At 43.4% G+C, this 20,212-nt stretch overlaps 1 protein-coding gene across 1 annotated transcript in view; it reads right to left on the bottom strand.

Annotated features, from left to right (window-relative positions):
* The window catches only part of SMOC1 (SPARC related modular calcium binding 1), a 120,892-nt gene that overhangs the window by 66,536 nt on the left and 34,144 nt on the right, over nt 1-20,212 (bottom strand). Inside the window, exons 3-4 of the mRNA XM_026038224.1 lie at nt 13,210-13,381; nt 6,272-6,384 (exon numbers count right to left, since the gene is read on the bottom strand). Coding sequence (XP_025894009.1) covers nt 6,272-6,384; nt 13,210-13,381 — 285 coding nt within the window. The remainder of the gene's footprint in view (nt 1-6,271; nt 6,385-13,209; nt 13,382-20,212) is intronic.

The following is a 20,212-nucleotide window of genomic DNA, read 5'->3' as shown; positions in this document are numbered from 1 at the left end:
CGGAAAGGTCCTCTCAATTATGCCTCAGCTGAAGGATGAAAAGCATGAGGGAAGCATCCAACAAAAATTACTCTGTCACCATTGCCCAAATTAATTAAGAGCATGACAGCTGCTTCTCTGTTCCCCACATTACAGCGTGTGAAATCAAACAGCAGCTAACATGCTAGCGACTGAATGAGCCCTTTTCCTCATCACATTCATTAAAATATGAAAACATGAAAACTATAGTCACTGGCAGGCTCCTTTGCCTCTTCATTCCTGAGAGAAGAGGGATTGTTGGGACTTCTTCAGTATCTCCCTGCCGATGCCAGAACGAGTTTCCACAGCAGCCCCAAACTTCTCAGCACGCTGGTTGGATCGTCCCTTTACAGCCTTTTGACAAAGAAGAATCAAGGGCTTGTTTCCAAAAAATAAACTAGAAATGGGGAAGAGATGTATGGACAGGTTATAAGGGAGATAGAAGTGGCAAGACAGCAGTTCTGGGATGGCTGAAACCGGTCTCTGTGGTTATAGAAAGCTAGAGTTTGCTGTAAGAGGGTCTTGAACAAGCACCGAACACAGTAAGAGCATTCAGACTCGCCTGCAAATGCTGTTCAGACAGCTTGATAAAGGATTCCTATCCAGTGGCAGCTCCGACAAAAACAAATGTTTTCTGGCTTCTTTAGTAATGGCAGGGTGGAGAGGAGAAGGGAAGAAACAAAACATTCTTTCTGAATTCAAAACAATATTTCAGAGGAGAGGAAGAAGAAAACATGTTCAGTATTGGAAGGCCACCGCTGAGAGCACTACCCTGTTACACTGCATGTGTGGCAGGCACCAAAGCCTGGCTGCATTCGGCTCCTGCTTGTCCATACTGTAAAAACACCTAGAGAAGCCATCAAAAAAACACTAGGTCCTCCGGCCTGACCCAGAAAGCAGGAAAAAGATTCACATGAGAACTCTTTAGTCATGTCTTTTATTTTTTTAAGCTGTTGAGGCTCATCTAGAATGTCCTCTAGTCTCAGATCAGTGGCAGGGAATCTGCACACTGGCCTCATCCCTATTTATCCTCACTCTAAGGGGTGGCACCTCTGTTCTCATTTAAATGTCTTGCTGAACCACACACACCCTCGATCTTGTGCTCTTTCTGCTATACTACAAGTTCACTATCATCAGAAGCCTGCCTTGCCTCTGTAGATATTTCAGGGAGCTATTAATCAGTCTGCATCTTAAGCTTGGGCTTCTTTAGGATTCTTTTAAAACCTTAAATCCTTCTCTTTTAAGAAAAAAAAATGTTCTCTGCTAAGATTTAATTGTTTCTAGACAACATTGTCCAGACACAAACATTCCTATGGGGCCTTTATACAACAGCCTCCTTCCTCACATCTATGCACCAGTCAAGAAATGTTTGCTCCACAGAAATGTTTTACTATTAATATAACCTGAAATAGAAGTGATTTGTGGTAAAAGAATCCTAGCCACGTTCTAGCATATTTCCAACACAATCTTTCTGGCACAGATACCATCTTTAACTCAAAAAAGGTATTCCCAAACTAGAGCACAAGACCCCTTCTTTAGGTGCAGAAAATGACTGTTACAATTAGGAATGAATGGCCTTAACACCCTGCCCCATTCCATAAATAAATGCTTTAAGAGTCTCTTCCTTTGCTCTCTTGGCTGGTGCTTCTTTGAAGAAATACCATATGCAATTTGAGCTGCCACCTCCTTGCCGTGGGTTATCTTTAGGTCAGTCACAGATAGGAGGCAAAACAAAACCTCCAATAGGAAAGTGAGCTCATAGCTACCAAGTAAATCCCAACATCCACAGAGTTCCAGCTTGAGTCTTTTACAGAAGGGATATCTTCCCTTAATCAAAAATAAAAGCCAGAAATATCTATTGACTGAAGTTCAGATTCCTTATGAAGAAAGTCTGTTTAATTGAGTAAAAGAGAATGTGCTTTTCCCTTCTAAAAGGAGAGGTAAGTGCTTGAGAGCTTAGTCTTGCCAGAGCATGAGCACTGCACGAGGACTACACAGGGAAGGTGGGACAGGTCTACGTGGTGCCACGCAGCACTCGCTGCACTGAGGGATGAGCTCGTGAGTCTGCTCAGCATCACGCTCTGCTAGCCCATGCAGAGACTGCCTGAGGTGGTGAAAGAGCCCTGTGTGCTAGCAGAGCAGCCCCGTGTCCGCCGGTGTGGCTTTGGAGGAGTTGGGACTGCACTAATCCTTGTACAAGGATTAGCCTAACACAGAATGAAACTATTGCTGTGGGCCATGGTACCCTTTACGCTCTCCAATCACGCTGATACTGCCAAATGCGTGAGAGGGAGAGTTCTGGACACTGTTCGATTCCCATCTAATGATGAAAACCAGCTACTGACCCCATCATCAGAAGACAAGAGTGACTGACACACTCACTGTGAGGATAACCTCAGTGCTGCCCAACAACTGCATCAGCAGCTGCAGTTCTCACAGCCCCAAATTCAAAGAAATTCTCCAAGCAGAATACTGCTCTCAGCCACTTACATGAGAACTTGCAAGGAAAAGCAACCAAGAAAAATGGAAGAAGGTGGCAAAAAGCAAGACACCCCACAAAGCCACACAAGACTATACTGCCAAAGCAGGGTCGAAGTTATTCACGTTCATTATCATCTGAAACTGATGCCGTTTACAACTTGAGCAACCTTTTCTAAAAAACTCCTTGGGGGAAAACTGTGAAGAATGCAAGTTTCTCCCAGCCCATGGCAACAAGCCCAATGGCACTAAGCAGCAAAAGGAAGTGTGCAGATTACCTAATACAGCCTGTTGTTTACAAAGAACAGATCACAGCAGGTTAAGTGCAGCATGGAAAGGGAATGGCATTTATGCAAAATACAGCATAACAACAAAAGGAGAGAGCGAGTCTTGGAAACAGAAACTGGTTTTAGTGATGGACAATTCTGCCCAGCAGTATGCTATCTCAATGGAATATAATTAATCAAATTATAATTAATCAGATTACTTGTATCAAACCTTCTTATGTTGTGAAGAACATGTGCTTTATTGCTATAGCCTAAGTGCAGACAGACTATTTATGGAAAGTTGTATTCCCCACATAGGATTGAAAAGCACAGGAGAAGCCCTGCTTCATCTTCCAGAGCTGTTCATCAGCTCTGCTCTCACTGTCATCCCATCATGCCGGCCAATCCACCACCTCTTCCGTGCTGCAAATCCATGCTACATTTTCAGATGTACAGACAGTACCAAAACATTTGGGGAGATCTTTACAATACATCAACTCCTAGCATAAAGCAAGCAGCTGATGCGTTGCATAGAGCCAGTAATGGAAACCACTGCTTTGACGGGTGTCTGTTCCCCTTGAAGTACACAAAACACGTTATGACTAGCCCTGCCTGGGAAGATGGGCAGTCAAAGCAATAGTGTCATTGTTCTAGATTTGCAGACTAAGAAAGGAGATTTTTTGGGTACTGAAAACATACATGCTAATGCGAACAAAACTAAGGTCTCGTCCTTCAGGCTGTCCTCCCTTTTACCTTTGCATGTAACCATCTAGTCTGAAGAGATGATATTACTGCAGAGAAGCTGAAGGAACCAAGGTGCTTCTGGTCTCCCCTCAATCGTGGAGCCCAGCACCGTGCACCTCACAGAACAGCACAGGAGCTGTGTTGGGTTAACAAGCCACCAGTCCCTCCAGTGGATGTTGGATTCAGTCCCACAGCTCAAGCACGCATTTTGTACTACATGCAATTCCAAGAGGTGGGAGAAACAGGCTTGAGCATCTTAGAGGAACAGTGTGACTTTGTGCTTTGACCGTGCATTTTATCATCATCCTCTCTATTAGAGATCAAATTTCAATCAACAGTTCAATCTGGTCAAGATCTACCAGATTCTGTGTTGTTCAAAGAAGTCCCCAGTCAACTCTAAATACAGAATTTAGTCTGAAATATGCGAGTCTGCTTAGATCTTTGTTGAGAGGGGGTTTGAAGTTTGAGAAGCATGGTGGCTATTCTTTCTAGAAACTTTGTCCAGAGATGTTGCTCTGCTCTGAACCTCCCAACTGAGATGAAGTCTGCATACAGCTACTCTCCAGGTATCCAACAAGAATAAGCTGGTATGAGCCAGCTTCAGCAAGGCTTCAGACATTTCACAAAACTGGCCTTCTGCGCATTTCTGTGTAGAACAGAACCTGGAGATGCAGAAGAGAACCTGGAGGTGTCAATTCACAGAACGACAGAATGGTTGAGGTTGAAAGGGACCTCTGCAGATCATCTAGCCCAGCAGTCCTCACTCAAGCAGTATCACCTAGGGAATGTTGCGTATAATTGTGCCCAGTCTGCTTCTGGAGGAGGAAAGCAATCTGGGCAGGCATCTGCAAGGAAGGAGACTCTACCACCTCCCTAGGTAACCTGTTGCAATCACTCTTGGGGTAAAGAGGTTTTCCCTCATGCTTAAATTCTCTGGACATAAAAAGCAGCATCGAAATGACCCACATCGGACTAGATCCGAGTTGCTGGAAGCAAAACTAGTGTAGATTGCTCAAAATTCTGCTCAAAATTTTTTAATCACCCTCTTAAATCAAAATTAAGCTAATTGGAACAGAAATCAAAAGAAACACTTGTCTCAAAAGCAGGCTAAAACCTGTTCTCTTCCTCAGCCACTGTTTCATTGACATCTTATGTGGGGACAATGACCTTAAATGCCACAATCCAAATGATGAAACTGGTTCCTAAGGTATGTGGAACACAGCACACTAACTGAAATTCCTATCATTCCTTTCGTAATAAGGACACTTAAAAAGGAATCAGAGGCTTCCTTCCTTATGCCAGGTAAAACAAAAGCATTTAGTGTTCATACATCTGTTTTTAAAAGGAGTGAATGGGGGAAAGCTGTTGCTTGGCTTCTAGCTCAGAGCATTCAAGTTTTGTAAGCAGTTTCGTGCTGCTCCTTCTCCGAAAATCCTGGCAACCCATATTGGTCTGGGAATGCAGGAAAGCAGCCCATCAACTACTTAACCATCCAGACACTAGTATCAAGCTACCAAATAAAACCATCCAAAATAAAGCTTTATCAGCTACACCCTCATTCCAGCCTATTAGAATGAAAGTTTCACTTGCACCCTCTGTCTTACCTTCCAGCATGTGATGGAGTGCTGGGAAGACTTTGAGGAGCCAGCCTTACTTCCCCTTTCCTTCTTGAACTATAAAGCTCAACACAGAACACTTACCTCTTCTCATCCCTCACCTTCCCAAAACAGTCCACATTATACACAAATAGGATGCTGCTCTAAAATAGTATGCAAAGAAGTTGGCAGAACAGATCATTTTTTTCCTATCTCACTATAAAAGAATAAAAACAAAATGAAAACACTCCTACACATCAGATGATAATGAGAGGGTAAAGCTGGGGAGAATAAACATTTTAAGTGGGTTATCTTTCCTCTTCTCTTCCCTCAGGCATCACAAAGTGTTTGAACAAGCCCCAAAGCTTCTAGTCTCTCATCTTTTAGAAACAATATTGATTATATTTTGGATTGTATTTTGCCACAACTACTTAAAATTTCTGCAAAAGTCTGTAGGACTGCTCCAAACAAAACCATTTGTGGAAGCTGCTCAGTGGCCATAACTGACTGTTCATTTTGCATAAATCTGAAAGGTCAAACCACAAGAAGCACATACGGCTCCTCTGCTATCCTTGCCTGAAGTAGTTGTTTCTCATGAGAAGCAGCATTAGGAAACAGCCTCCACACCCAGCATTATCACTAAGCCCCAGCAAATGAATACTACAGAATCACAAATCCAAACAAGAAGTGTCGTGGCCAGTCTCATCACCTCCATTTCAGGCATAATGGAGAACAGCACAGGAAGCAAGGGGCTGTCACAAAACGCTGTGCAGAGGCAAGGGGCTCCAGAGAGCCCTAGGGAGCTCCTCTCTTTTGCTGGGATTCATGAAGTACTGGCAACAGCAGCAGAAGGCAGCTTGCTCTGTGAACCACATTTCTGCTTGTAGCTCGTCTCCAGAGAACACTTGGCCTCCCCGGCAACTTTTAGCAAAGATGACAATTTCCAAGCAGTGCTAGAGGTGGGTGTCAATACACAGGCGTGTCTTAGGGTACAGCTTATGCCTGAATCAAAGTTTCTACTTGGTTAAATGGTCCTCAGCTTGTAGCACCCTTCACCTCAGGGAGCAAACCCGAGTGCAACTGCAGTGCTCTCCCCACTTAGCTTACCAGATAGCAACAAATCTCTTGCAGGCACCGAGAACCTGGCTGAGACACCAGTGGGCATTTTACCTGTGTGAATGATCCATCCTCATTGCACTCGGGGATGAAGACTGCTTCCTGGGGCTTCTTTGCTTGTTCCAGCGCTTGAGCTCTCTCTAATCGACACTTGCTTTGGCCAGCATCTACAGAGAGAGAAGCAAAGCAGGCTCAGATTGCAAATACCATTTGGCCTCTTCAAAAGCTACCAGATGCACCGTGCAGCTGGGAAAAACAAACAAACACACGCAAGGCATCAAGAACCATTACCTGCACACTTAAAAGGCAGACATGAGTTAGCACTGACAGTCCCCCAAACAAGTGTGAACCCAGGCAATCAAGCTATGAGTTAGCTGGCTAATTTCCCTAGGAAGTCTCCCAGTAAGATGCTAAAACAACTAACACTCATGCTGCCTGAAATTCCACCTTCCCATGTTCATACAAGGCTCTGATGGATAGGGCCAAGCATACCTTACACTTCCTTGTACCAGTTATTCACTTTGCTGCTAAGGAAAAAACATTTGTACTATGAGCATGCCGACAGGGTTAACATCTCAGCTGTGCTTCCATTTCACATGATGCCAGCACCTCACAGGACCTTAAACCCCTTCCAGGTCTAGCTCACCAGTACAGGGCATAGATCCACCTAAGGCTCATATTGGCTACCCATGGGTCAAAAGGAGAGTCCTGTTCTGTAGGGATAGCACGTACACTTGGCATTTACACTTATAAACAAAATACCTAAGGGTGCTGCTACTGCTCAGTCTGGAAAGCATAGAAAAACAGCAAGCATCTGTTTTGATGGGATGCTGCCACCTGGATTTGCATCCCTCCTGCTCTTCCGCTTACTCGAAGATCTTCAGTGCAGAAACTGCAAAAGCTGGCCACCAGATCCCTCAGCAGCACCATAAAGAGTCAAAGTTGACACCCCCTTCTGCCAGGCCCTGTCACATGTTTACCAAAGCTTCTCTACTGGATCCCTGAAGATCCTACATGCTGCTTCCACCTCTCACTTGGACTTTCACAACAGAGTCAATTCTACCACTGAAGTAGAAAGCTGACCTGGGCTCTCAGATCAGCTGAATTTGCACTTTCCATCTAAGCATAACTAGCACTGCAGAACCAAACAGTGCTATAAATGGTCAGTTTTTATTAAGATGCACAATAACATTTCCAAGTCAAGTGCTCTACTTATGCAACTCATGTTTTTACAAGAAAAAGTAGCAGGTTTGCTAAAAGTGACTATCCAGGTTCATTTTAAATGCCCCACATTAATGAACTCTAAGCAGTATTTCATAGGCCTTCTGGAATTATGTCAGTTAACCCTCTTTCCATTTGGAAAAAAAAGCAATTATTAACAGCAGGTTACTACTACTCAGTAGGTTGCAAAGCCAGACTATCCAACCTATACCAATTCAGCCACCGACTCATTCACTGTGTGACCAAGTCATTTATCCAACCCCTCTCCATGGCCTTATGTCCCTTCTAATCCTGGCTTTCACGAATTAAGCTTGCCCTAAATTTAGGGAAGCCTTGGCATAACCTGATGGAACTTCCCCCCACACACTCTTGCATGAGCCACCGTATGAGCAGAACTTGTTTGCATGCAGCCACAGTCCTGGATCGTTCTGCTGGCAGCACTGTCCATTTAAACACATTCTACTGGGGATGAAAAGCAATATTGCCAGCTGCAACACCTAGTATCTCATGCAGATCTCCTGTTGAAGCTTAATAGTCTAGCCTTGAGGAGATGGGACATTCTACAAAATCAGATGGCATAGCTGTCAGATGAAAATACATGCTTTCGTGTTCTGCTTCACAGGACACAACTAAGCAGCAGAACCCTGCACAGATCATGGAGCACTGCAAGAAGAAGAGGAATGGAAGAAAAGAGTGGCTAGTCTCTCACGTGACAACCAAAGCACAAATTCACATGTGCTTTCTAGTCTCCAGGACACAGGGCTGCAGACAAGTATACCTAGTGAAAATCGTGTCATGTAGATGTAATATTTTGTCCTCTCTTCGGAACATGAAGCAGAAGCATCAGGCATTTCCAGAGTGTCTGCTTCGGTGCTGGCACTCACCACATTCATGCACAGCAGCACCTACGTGACAGGCTGGCTGCTTCACCACACACCTGGTAGGAACAAACTTTCTGTAGGATCACCTGCAGCATTAAGCTATTTGGAGCCCAGCCAGAAGGGAGTCTAACTGAGATGTTTGTTCAGTTTGGCGAATGAGCATGCAAATATCCATGCAAATGAAGGTCTTACTAGACAGAGATGACAATATAAACACATTATTGCTAAGGTGACAATGTCCCTCCTGCAGCTTTAACTGGCCTTCATGGATCAAGCCAACTGCTAGCACTCAGTAGACTACACTCTAGCTTGCTATCACTACAGCACCAATTTAAGAGCTCATTTTTTTAGCCACATCCTCTCTCATTTCAACCCTTGGCTCAAGCAGTGTCATTTCAGAAATTGCTGAAGAGTACAGAAATACATTTTTCCCCCTGTTCCTGAATACTCAGCACTAATTATTTCTCCCATCCTCCCTCATTGATCTACAAAGGTCACATCAGTCCTTTCACAGCCTTCACTTGGAACAGCCATCTACACCACACAGGCTGGAGGTGTATGCATACTGTTATCTTTTTTGTCTGTAGTTTCACAATTCAGTTCCAGTAAAAACAGTGTTTTTAATATCAACATTTACCAGTTTGTTTTTAAAAGGACTGTCAAATTCCTTCTGCTCCCCACAGATTGGTATTTTTATAATGTTTGCATCAACATGTGATTTCAGTGGGATGACTTCACCTTACTATTTTTGCTTTGTTAATTAGAAAATGTAAAATATGACATAAGTGCCAAGGATTAAAGAGTAGCTGCCAAATAGCTTACCCAAATTTAAGATGCACTGCAAGTTTTACTAAAGCCTGATGCTAAGAGGTAGGCTCATAGACCTATGCATTAATGCATTCCAGTTCCATTGCCCAGAGTCTAAATAAGATCTTCTCTCCCCTGTATTAAGGGGAGATAAAAAAATGATTTTTCTAAGTTTCTGTTTAATGATTTGACCTTAAATGCCTTGAAATTTAAGACAAAGTTACTGATGCTCAAACTGCATTTTAAAGAAATTTTGTTGCTCTGAAGTTAGTATCTGCAACTAGGAGACTGATTAATATTCCTAACATACAGGGCTTAATTTGCAAAATTCAGATGTACAGAATTTTGGATTTTGCAGTGAAGTCAACATGATAACCTTTTCTGTGAGCAGTCACCAAGCTTATTCAAATGAGCCTACTAAGTCCCTCATAACATGCATTGCACATCTATGAATGGGCCCCAGGAATTCCAGCACGCTCTCATCACCAGAAAACGGTTGTTTGACACCACACAACATCATGGTGCAAAGATCCAAACTATCCTAATACAAAGTAAAACATCTTCAGGCACCTCCATAATGCCAGCAGAAAGCTTATATTATGCAACCACAAAACTCTAGCTATTTAGTTTTAATTCTACTTTGTTTTTACCAAAAGCTCAAAGGGTAAAAAATGATCCAAAGAGCTTTTGAGCTATTTATGGTCACATTAGGTAACTGTCTCACATACAGGCCAGGTCCCAGTCAGGCACAAAGCAGTCCAGCTACGCTGAAGCCTGTGGATTCATATCCACGTACTCAAGCCAGTGAACTATGGTCTTTGCATAAAGCAGCCAAAAATGGAAGCTGAGCAAACTACAAAAATGGGTCTGTCCCACAGGGTCTGTTGATCATTCTCCATTCTCCCCTGTTTCCCCTTCACTTTTGAGAAGTCCCACACCAGCTATCACCAACATTTTTCCATTCATGCTGGCATACTTTGCTCCTTCTTTGATACCCAGACACCATTGCTATTAGAGATCTTGACTTGAAGCACCTCTAAAAACATGTCTATATTTGTAAAATAATTGAGGACTTCATTTAGATTTTATTGCCCAGTGTGCTTCCTATGAAGGACCCATTTTCCTCTCTCCCTTGACCAGGAACAAAAAAAAGATTTCTAAGACACATGGACCTAACAAGCAGACTAAGGAAACAGATAGAAGAGAAAGATTACCTTCAAATAAATCCATCAGTCAGAATGAGACTTTCCCTCCCAGTACTGTCAGCCAATTCCTGTGTGCAGTCAGGTAGCTCAGAAGCATGGGCTGAAGACTCCTGCTGCAGTCCCCAGCAGTAACTTACAGATCGGTTTATTCTTCCTATGCGACTTGTGATCTGAGAACAAGCTCAGAGAACAAGCTCTGTAACCGAGTTTCAAACTCATCCACTAAAAATCTCTTGGGGCAACTTTTAGGGCACCCCACCTCCTTTCTCACAACCACTGCATAATTGTGTCAGTTTGTCAAGTTCCATTTAACAAGTTCTTGTCCTTCACAATTGCAAAATTCTGAGACAAAAATTCTGCTAATCTATGATCAAAAGATGTCTGCTGACCAGGGCTGCAGGTAGGAGTGCCTGGGTGTGTATTTTATGCACAGCTACACCATCTGGAATTATTCTCTCTGCTCCCATCAGTGGCTCCATTTGTCACAGATGCCCTCAGTGTGATTGTTTTAAGCTACTCCTGACTTTTAACCCTTCATCAGGTGGGGGAGGTTTGGGAGGGAGATTGATAGTTTAGTGCTAGAACAGTTTCACTGAAAAGCACCCAAGGAAGCTGGAGAGGAACAAGAGCTAAATAAGAGTTATAGTTCCCAAGGGGGAAGCAAAATCTCATTTTTAAAGGTCCTTAAGTTCTTGAGATAGAGCAGAGAGCTAAACTGAATCAGAAGGTTCTGTTCTCACTTTAGCTTGTCTTGATATAAGCATAATTTGAGTTATTAGAACATGAAAGTAAAAGACTATAGTAGACAGGGGTACAGTATTGTGGCCTTGCTGTCCACAATATGCTGCTGCTTCTCCTCATTTTAATTACCCACCTTTATCTCTTTTCTATTCCTCAGATAGAGGGGCACAACCTAAAATTGCTCATTTTGTAAAGGAAAACCAGGATGGTGTTTGTCACAATTTTGGCTGCCAGGGCTCGATGACCCACAGGATCCCTCCAGTTCTATGGGACTTCATGTCTTTGTCATGCAGGGAAAATGAAGGCTGTTCAGCATAAACCAAGTGCCCTACTGCTGTGGTAGAGATGCTTGAAAAACGCTGGCAATAGGTATGATTTTTGAGAGTATGATACAGACAAACCTAGCCAAGTACCTGTAGTCACACACACATCCCTGTCTTACAACTGTCTGTATTTGCCCAGAGCAGTGACCTTGATGCACAACCAAAGGCCATATCTCTAATGCAACTAGAAAAATCGAAGTACTTCTCCATAGCATCACACATCTAAGTTGCCAGCAAAGGTAAATTTGAACATAGTGGCTAAATTACATTCCCACTTCCCGGCAATTAGTTGGAGCATTAGATAGGGGGTTGAGAGTAGGATCTGCAGTTGTCAAATGCCCCTAGGTTTAGTGCTGTAGAATAACACAGAGTAAAAGAAAAGAACACAGGAGAATGAGAGGTTCCAGCTAAACATTTCTGTTGTAGCTGAAAGTTAAAATGAAAAAAAAAATAAAAATAAAAGTTACCCGAGCTTAATAAAAAATCAGTTACTTCTTCGGGACTCCACAATCATGATATACAGCAGGTTGTGCAACTTGACAATCAACATCATCTCCACTTCCAGAGTAGATTTCTGTGCAAGACTCATGTTTTAAGTGACTGGAGAGTGCCAGTTCATATGCCAGTATCAGTCATGAAGTTTTAGCTAAGCAACTGTGCTCAAGAAATGATAAAGTTCCATCCTGCTGCTTCTTACTGTGTTACTTGCAAGTGTGCTGGTTACAAGGAATCCTGGGGCTCCTGGGAGCAAGACTCTCGACTTCCAGTATTCAGAAAGCAACACAAATCAAAGGGCCTTTCCTACACTATATGGTAAAAGCTGCCGTAGATGCATTCAGCAGGGGTACATACATACAAGCAAGCTGCCTTCTAATGAGTAACCATTCACAAGAAACCCTTATTTCTGGTCATGCTTATATTTCACCTAAAAAAGCTCATTTCTACATTCAGATGGAATGTCTATTTTAGACCCAGCAATTCTGACAAAGAAATAAAAAAGCATTTTTGTAATAGTAAGAGTCCTTTAAAAAAGTCAAATTTAAACACATGTCCATTTATCCTTCCGTAGGGATTTTAACAAGTTTCTCCTGTCACTTTAACCAATTGCTAAAAACATCTGCACCATCTGCCCTCTGAGCCAACTGTGCTCTCAGGAAATGCACTCAACTTGATTTTTCACTTCACTGCAGAAGCAAATCATTTGTATGACAAGAAACCAACATTCCTAAGAAGAGTTGCAGCTTCATCTTCAGACTATGCTGAAGGAAAGCAGAGATGACAAGGAAGCAGTGTGCTTATTTCCAAGGGCAGCTATAACAGCAGACAGGCAAAAAGAAAAAAAAAGAGGCCATGTAAAGACTTGCAAGCACTTTGTCTTCTTAATTAGCTCAGCACAAAAGGGCTGCCTACCCCTCTCCCAGACATATACATCTTGTGCACACACTTTCTTCCTTACTCCACATTCCTGCTGTTCCCAGGTACCTCAGTTAAACATCAGAGAAGGGAGCGAGGAAGATCTCTTCTTTAAGGATGTGGTTTTGTATTTCCACGCAGCCAACTCCTTTTGATCCACAGACATGTTTGGGGTTTTTTTCTCCTTCTTCCCCCAGTGATAACTCTGGCTCTTCAGCCTTTCACTGTAATTCACTTGATTCTTAGTCCTGCCATCTACCCCGAGGCCTAGATCCCCATTCGGACAAAAAACACACAGTTTGAATCAGATTACTCAGAGTGGAAGACTCTGGCTCTGAGAGCCCAGTCTAAGTAGGCAGGCCGGCCATTGCTGCCCGCGAGGGCCCTGGAACTGCTCCTACCTTTGCAGCGGCCGCGGTGCGTCACGCTCAGGCTCGCTTCGCGGCACTTGGCTCTCTGGTAGTCGCACATGGACTCGTACGTTCTGCCGTCGGACGCACAGAGGGGCTTCGACTGGGACCGGGAGCAGTGCAGGTTACACTGAGGGTCTCTGTCGCGGTCACTTATTAAAAACTGAAGAGAGTGGGGAAAAAAAGGAGGGAGGGAGAGAAAAAAACAGTTTCATTTGGTTTCTCAAAGCAAAGCAGTGTGTATTTTGTTTTCATGATGATAGCAATATGGTCTATAACATGTTTTAAGCTGACTACCAAAGCGGACTTTGCCTGAAGGGAACTTAAAATGAAACACGTATGTCTTAAAAATTATAAAAAAGTTAAGGGTCTTTGCTATTCCGTTTTCTTTAATGGAACGGAAGCATTACTCACTGTGCCTCACCTCTGCAAACAGAGGATGCACAAAGCCAAGCACAGCTCACTCGGGAAGGGCAACACTGAGTCACATCGGCCTGGCTTGCCCAGGGCTCTGCCACAAACAATATCCAGGAGCAGGCACTTGAGTCAGTGCTGCAAGAAACTTGTCACTGGGGCTGAAGGAACCCAAATAACCTTTCAAGAGGTCCTGGTAGGTGAAGCACAACTTTATACTACCAATTGCTTTTTTTTTTTTTTTTAAGGTTATAAAGCTCTCCTTTTATCATCTGTGTGTACCACCTGTCTCAGTGCACACGCACCCCCCCAAACCATGCTTTATTTCTCCCAATGACATCCTGCTGAGCTGACACTTACATTCCATGCCGCTCACAATGCAACATAAAGTATTTTCACTGTTTTCCTCTAAGCTTTGAATTTGCCATCTTTCTGAATGCCTCCTCTTCCCCTGCATTTAGTTGGGAAGGGGCTCTTTATTCTTTATGCACATACCAGCCCTTTTTTGTCCGTCTCTCAGGGCAAACCACCCCATCTTTCCTTTCTTCCCTCAGAAAATATCCTTCACACCACTACCAACGTGGTTTCCATTCCCTGAGGTTTGTTGGGCTTCCACCTTATCTTTTGGAGATGGAGCAACCAACCCAGCATGAGTGAGTCACTGAGTTTTGATAGTCTCCATTTTCTGTCAGCATGTTCCCTGCCAACGCCAACACCACATGGTGGCTTCTCCTTAAGATGTCAGCTGTACTCCAAGGTACCCAAAGCAATATCCAATTTTTTCCAAGTTTATCCCCTCTTCCAGAGAGCCCTGGGTCCCAATCCCACTGGATACCCACAGAATAGGGTTTCTGCAGGATATTATGGCAGCAGCCCCTTTCACTTTTCCACCCACTTCCCATTCTACCTGGCTTAGTAGTAAGACAGTTAGGCCTTTAATTACTCCAAACCCAACCACCTGCTCACAGGAAGACTTCAGGGGACTCTTGAAAGGAAACCCATAAGGATTAGCAAGGGAAAGGGAAGTAAAACCCATCGCACATTCCCAAGGCCCCTAAGCCTTCGAGCCCGAGGGAATCCGGGTTCCTCTCTAACTCACCAGCATCCCAGCTGGCTGCGGGAGCGCTCCGGAGCGCGGCATCGCCCGACACCCGCTCGCACGCGCAGCGCCCGGCTCGCCAAGTGTGGTGATAGCTGGATGCCTTGCAGGGAAGTGAGTCACGGCCATAATCACCTCTGCGTTACAGTTGCCTACAAAGCTGTCTGTTCCGCGCTTTGAGGTTAAAGCAGTTGAAAAAACATTGCCTGAAGCCCCGTTCAGGTTGGTTTTTAACCACTCCAAAAACATGCATCCCTGAAATTTGTTTTTTTTTTTTCCCTTGACAAAAATCGTCATCCCTTTTTTCCTTCCAATTAAATTAGACGAAAAATAATCGAGAAGTTCAATATTTTCATATAGAGTCATATTGGCTCTGTATTGCTGTACCTTTGGAGGACTCATGCATTACTAAAAAACATGACAGCTGGGAAAAGCAAGCAAGGTCTGCACTTGTTTTAGTTTGGGTGGGGCAACCTCTTTCTTTCCCCCTCTAAATCTCATCTGTCAAAGACTTGCCAAAATTTGCAATACCATTAGGGTTTTTTCTTTTTTTTTAATGTTTTTGTTTCTTTTCTGCTGCACTTTCTATAAGCTGGCAACACCTGTTGAATGGGAAATTGGAAAATTTAAACCTGAAGGTAATTTAAAATATTTTATAGAGACCTGGAGCAGACTGTAAAAACACTGTAAAGCTGGGCCCAGTTTTGCCCAGTTCTTGTCAAGGGCCAGGCTATCACAGCTTGCTTGGAACTGCTGTAGGGACAGTAACATCTTCACAGGCCCCAGGGTGCAAGCCTCAGCGCACACCAAGAAGGAACAGGCTGGAGATGCTGAAGTCTTCTCCCAAGGTGTGGTGACAGAGCCTGAAGGACTGGTAAGACACTTCAGCTGTCTATATAAACACTCTTTAAAAGCAGAACTGCCTGACAGCACAGGATGATGTACCTATAGTGATCAAACATTCAGGTAAACATTCCCCTTTGGAGGGAACAGTTGCATTCACCATTTATCACAACTTTGAAGACTTGAGCTCCTGGCCTGAAATTCTGTTTTTGCTAATTCCTTGTGTCACATGTTTAATTCTACATACCAGAGAGATCCAGAGGGCCACCTAAAAAGAAAAGAGGATACTGGTTTCCAGTATCAAACTATACTATGGATGTACTGAAAACTCAGCTTGTATCATGCAAATTCATCCAAGCCTTCTCTGGCTTGCACCAAAATACCAAATATCAATGGAACCTATAAGCTCAGGAAAGTCTCTTCCCCAGAAAGAATACCTAAAGAACAAAAATCTTTCAGGCAGTTGATACTGAAGTGCTAAAACTAAAGTTATGGGGCAGCTTTCTTTAGGTATCGCCTCACAGAAGGATAGGGAGGAACAGCTTGACATTGATTAACTATGAGGGCCTGAGGAAACACGCAGAGTGCCCCAATGCAGTCTGTGAAGTTCTTGCCTACCCAAATTAAGCCAAGAACCACTTTATAAAAAAAAATAAAGTTTTAAAAAAATCAAAGCCTTTTTAGCATTTGCAATTTGGATTACCGTAGTGAGCCCACACAGCATGTTAGGTGCTTTCCAGGCACTGAAGATGCCACATCTGCCTTGCCAAAAAAGTTTATGGTTTACATAGCTGCACAAGATGGTGCTTGTTTTGTTCAACTACATTATAATTGTAAAAGTGTGCATTAATTTCCAGAAGGATCCGGAGTCGTGCCTGTCTAATCAAGGTTCTCTTCATGTGACCAGAGAGCACTGCCAGAAAGACTGGATCTCCTGGAGGTATCACTGGAGGGCCTCAAAAACTCTCTTAAAGGATATGTGCTTGCTCCACTGTACTCCAGAGCCCTCATCTTTTTTTTGGCAGCCCTGACAGCTTTTCAACACCAACATGGTCATTCTTTATCCATTTTCTGCCTGACAAACATTCACACCATAGAAGCGATCATCAACACAGACCATCCTCAGATAATGTGACATCCTGGCTATCTTAACATCTACCTGCTCCTGCCCAGCCCAGGAAGTTCTCTTGCTAGCAGTTTGCCTCTCCAAGAGTGCAACAACTGTTCTCCTTTGCTTGTGTCCAATGACAAAATACTCCAGATGAATGCTGAACTATCCTCCTCAAGAAGAAAAGAAAGTCAGGAGATAACAGCAACTGAATCCACCATTGCAGCAGCTAGAACTACTATTTGAGTTACTCGTTCACTGTTCTGATCCCCGACAAGCAGGTACCCCTCTGCAAGCAGAAGCACCTCAGTGCTTCTGACCTCAGAGTCACTGCTGGACCAGGCAGGTGGCTACGAGTGATGCACACAGGGTGCCCCCAAGTCCAACTTTTGACCTTCACCAAACTCAAGCAAGACAGTAGGATGAATCCCTTGTCCCTTCTGTGCAAGGTGGAAGAAGGATGAGAAAGTATTTTGCCACACAACACCCCATCAGGATGGCCCATGAAACTAGGCTCAAAGACTGGTGTCCGAAGAGCCTCAGGACTTGCAAACAGACTGGGCTAAGAGCAGAAATCAACTTGGGTGGAAAAGCACTTGGGGCTGTACAAATACACAACATGACAGTTCTAGACTCAGGAAAAGTAACCCTGCAAGCATCCAGGTAGCAGCATTGGGTTTCCAGGTTTCACCTAAAAAGAAATCATTTTCCTCATTCCAAGACATTTAAGTCTGTTCTTGATACCTGCATTCTCATTTCCTTCAGGGCAGACTGCATCTAAAACAATAGGACTGAAAATGGTGACATTTGATTATCCATCCTTTTCTCCTCTTCTTTAGTATCCAACCCAGAAAAACTCTTAAAAGCAAAACTATTTAAATAAATGCAAAAACTGCCATAAAGACACTGGAACCATTTTTTGGGGAAAATGTTAAAAGTGACCAGATTGCAAATGCTATTTGTTGAACACAGACCAAATACTAAAATGAGTGAGCACCAGTACGAGAGTACATGTGCATTATAGTAGAACATGTATTATAGTAGAAGGTATATTAAGGTACATACACAGCTGCTACACCAATCAGTTTAAGTGTCCCAGCCTTAAAGAGCATGAAGTCTAATGAAGCTCTCAGAGCATCCCTTCCCTTCAAACTCCGTGTCTGCATAAGAATATAAGCCCCTTCCTTTAGTAAATACATTTACACAGGTGCTTGCAGTACTCACTTCCCAAACTACTTTTTGCTTCTTCAGACTTGAAAAGAAAAAAAAAAGGAAAGATAAGAGGTCAGAATAAAGTTAACTTTGCCCACAAAGCATATCTGTTCTTTCTCTCCACACCTCAACACCACTGCTGACAAACAACAAACACTGATTAAAGGGGTTTTAATGCCTGTGAAGAAAAGCAGACTCCCTGCAGCTGCACAGCAGCTGGGAACACTTGTGTTATTTAGCAGAGAAAGGTCTGACCTCACAAGTGAAAATGAGCTTGGTGGTCATTCATTCTATTCACCATCTGGGTACATTATAGGCACAAACAGAACAGCACCGCTCTTTGTGAGGGGGGCAGCGAGGAGCAGCCCAGGGACCGCGCTTCCAAAGCGCCTTGCCGAAACTTCGGGGGAAGAGGCAGCAAAGGACACAAGCGCCATGAATGCAAGAAACTGGAAGAAGTCTATTAAGAAAGAAAACTGAAAGACAGGGGTCCACCACGGATCACAGCAGAGGAGCCTCAGCTATTTTATAGCTTTGCTTCAGATTAGCAGTGCAAGCTCTGCCTAACAAAACCAGGGGAAGAGCATGCACAATGCCTCATTCCTCACATGCAGCCTTTGAAGGCACTGAGAATTATATCCTTTAAGAAGTGATCAGCTGAGCTATGCTCACATTATACAGTTTACTCACTCACCAGCCTAATTGGAGGACAAATATTCTCCCCAAGAAAGCTGTACCGTTTTGTGTCAGAAGAGATATAAACTTCTGAACGTATCTTAATCATGGCCAGACTCAAAGCCCCCTCACAGGATGCCTAAGATCTTCAACCACGGGTCCAGGACTGCAGCCAGGTTTGCTGCCCTGCATTCAAAAGCCAAGCAGCCCTCCAAGGTGTCACCAGTACTGCTCTAGGCAAAGACCTGGAACACCAGGCTTCTGTAAATGCAGAAAGGAATCTCAAAAACTTAGATTATTTAGCTAGTTCCAGTCCTTGCCTGGCTGTTTTCTAGCATCCTACAGTTTTATAGCTAGACTTCAGGTTTTCTGAACAAGTTTTAGCAGGGCTCATCTCTGTCCCCAGATTGGAGGGCTGGGTGGGCAGGATATTGAAATGCTTTTATTCCTTGAGTCATCGCACCTGCAAAGGGAAGGCTCTTAAGTTAAAGCACCACTTATGCTGCCACTCCAGCCCCCCAGCTGTGCAAACAGGAATGGGTTCAAAGCACACAGCCTGCGCCTGAGGATGCAGGAGGCCGGGCAAACACACAGGATCAGTCCCCAAAGTAGCCAAATCACATTTAGCTATTTTTATGAGTTCCCCTTACCAGCTTATTTTTCTATGGTGATTCTCCTTCCCCTCCTGCTCATCCTTTTTTTTTTTCCCCTCTTTTTTTTTTTTAAAAATCTAAACCATTCCAAGAGAGGAGAATGCTCAACTCCTGTGCTTCATCTGCTAGCTACAAAGTAATTTGTGTTTTTCCCCCACAAGTCAGCACTCAAATATGATGGAGAAGCTGTACTTAGAACACAAACTTTTAGGAAGTTGCTCATGGACCTATTTGAGGAGCTCGCTTGAGCTACAAGTGGTTCAGGAAAAGTTCTTAGAATTTAACCTCATCTCTGACAAACGGCTGGTTTTCTGCAGAACAAGGGAAAAACCATTACAGTGGGTGAATGAGCCTGTGAAATGGTGTCTCTGCTGCTTTTAGGAGGTAGGTTTATGTAACAGGTACAACTGTTTAACTACAGCTGACTTGCAAGAAGCAATATGCCAAACTCAGACATTCCTTTTTTTTTTTTTACAGGATTTTTATTCTGCTACTAATATCACCTCTATAAAAGCTACTCCAAGTTTGTAACATACAGCTTGCCTAAGCATTGTGTAAATTGTACTAGAGATCAATATGCTGATCAACTGAACCATGGAGAAAACCAAAGCTTTAAATGCAGAATAGGCATCTTGGCTAAAGTCATTTCTAACACAAATCTCCTAAACCCTTCTAGCAAGTTTAGCAATACTGAGGTGGAGACTGATTTAATTCCTTCGAAACAACATTACTTCAGCTGCTGTCAAAGCTCATTTTCCTAGTCAAAAAGATTATTTTTGCAGCCAAGATGACATGCAAGCCTAGAACAAATGTGAGATTCAATTTAGTTTGTCAAACACATTGACAAGAGAAGGCATGTTTAACTTGGACCATATCTTCTCATTAGCTTTGCTACTATACATGTTGAACCAGACAGAAAATACAGATGTTTGCATAGTCAGGCAGTGAATTCCCTGTCCCAAAGGAAACCACAGCAAAACTTCCATTGCC

The sequence above is a fragment of the Nothoprocta perdicaria genome, unplaced genomic scaffold (assembly GCF_003342845.1).
Source record: "Nothoprocta perdicaria isolate Ctin4 unplaced genomic scaffold, notPer1 scaffold_204, whole genome shotgun sequence".
NCBI classification, from domain to species: Eukaryota; Metazoa; Chordata; class Aves; order Tinamiformes; family Tinamidae; genus Nothoprocta; species Nothoprocta perdicaria.
This window is presented reverse-complemented; position numbering and strand designations above follow the sequence as displayed.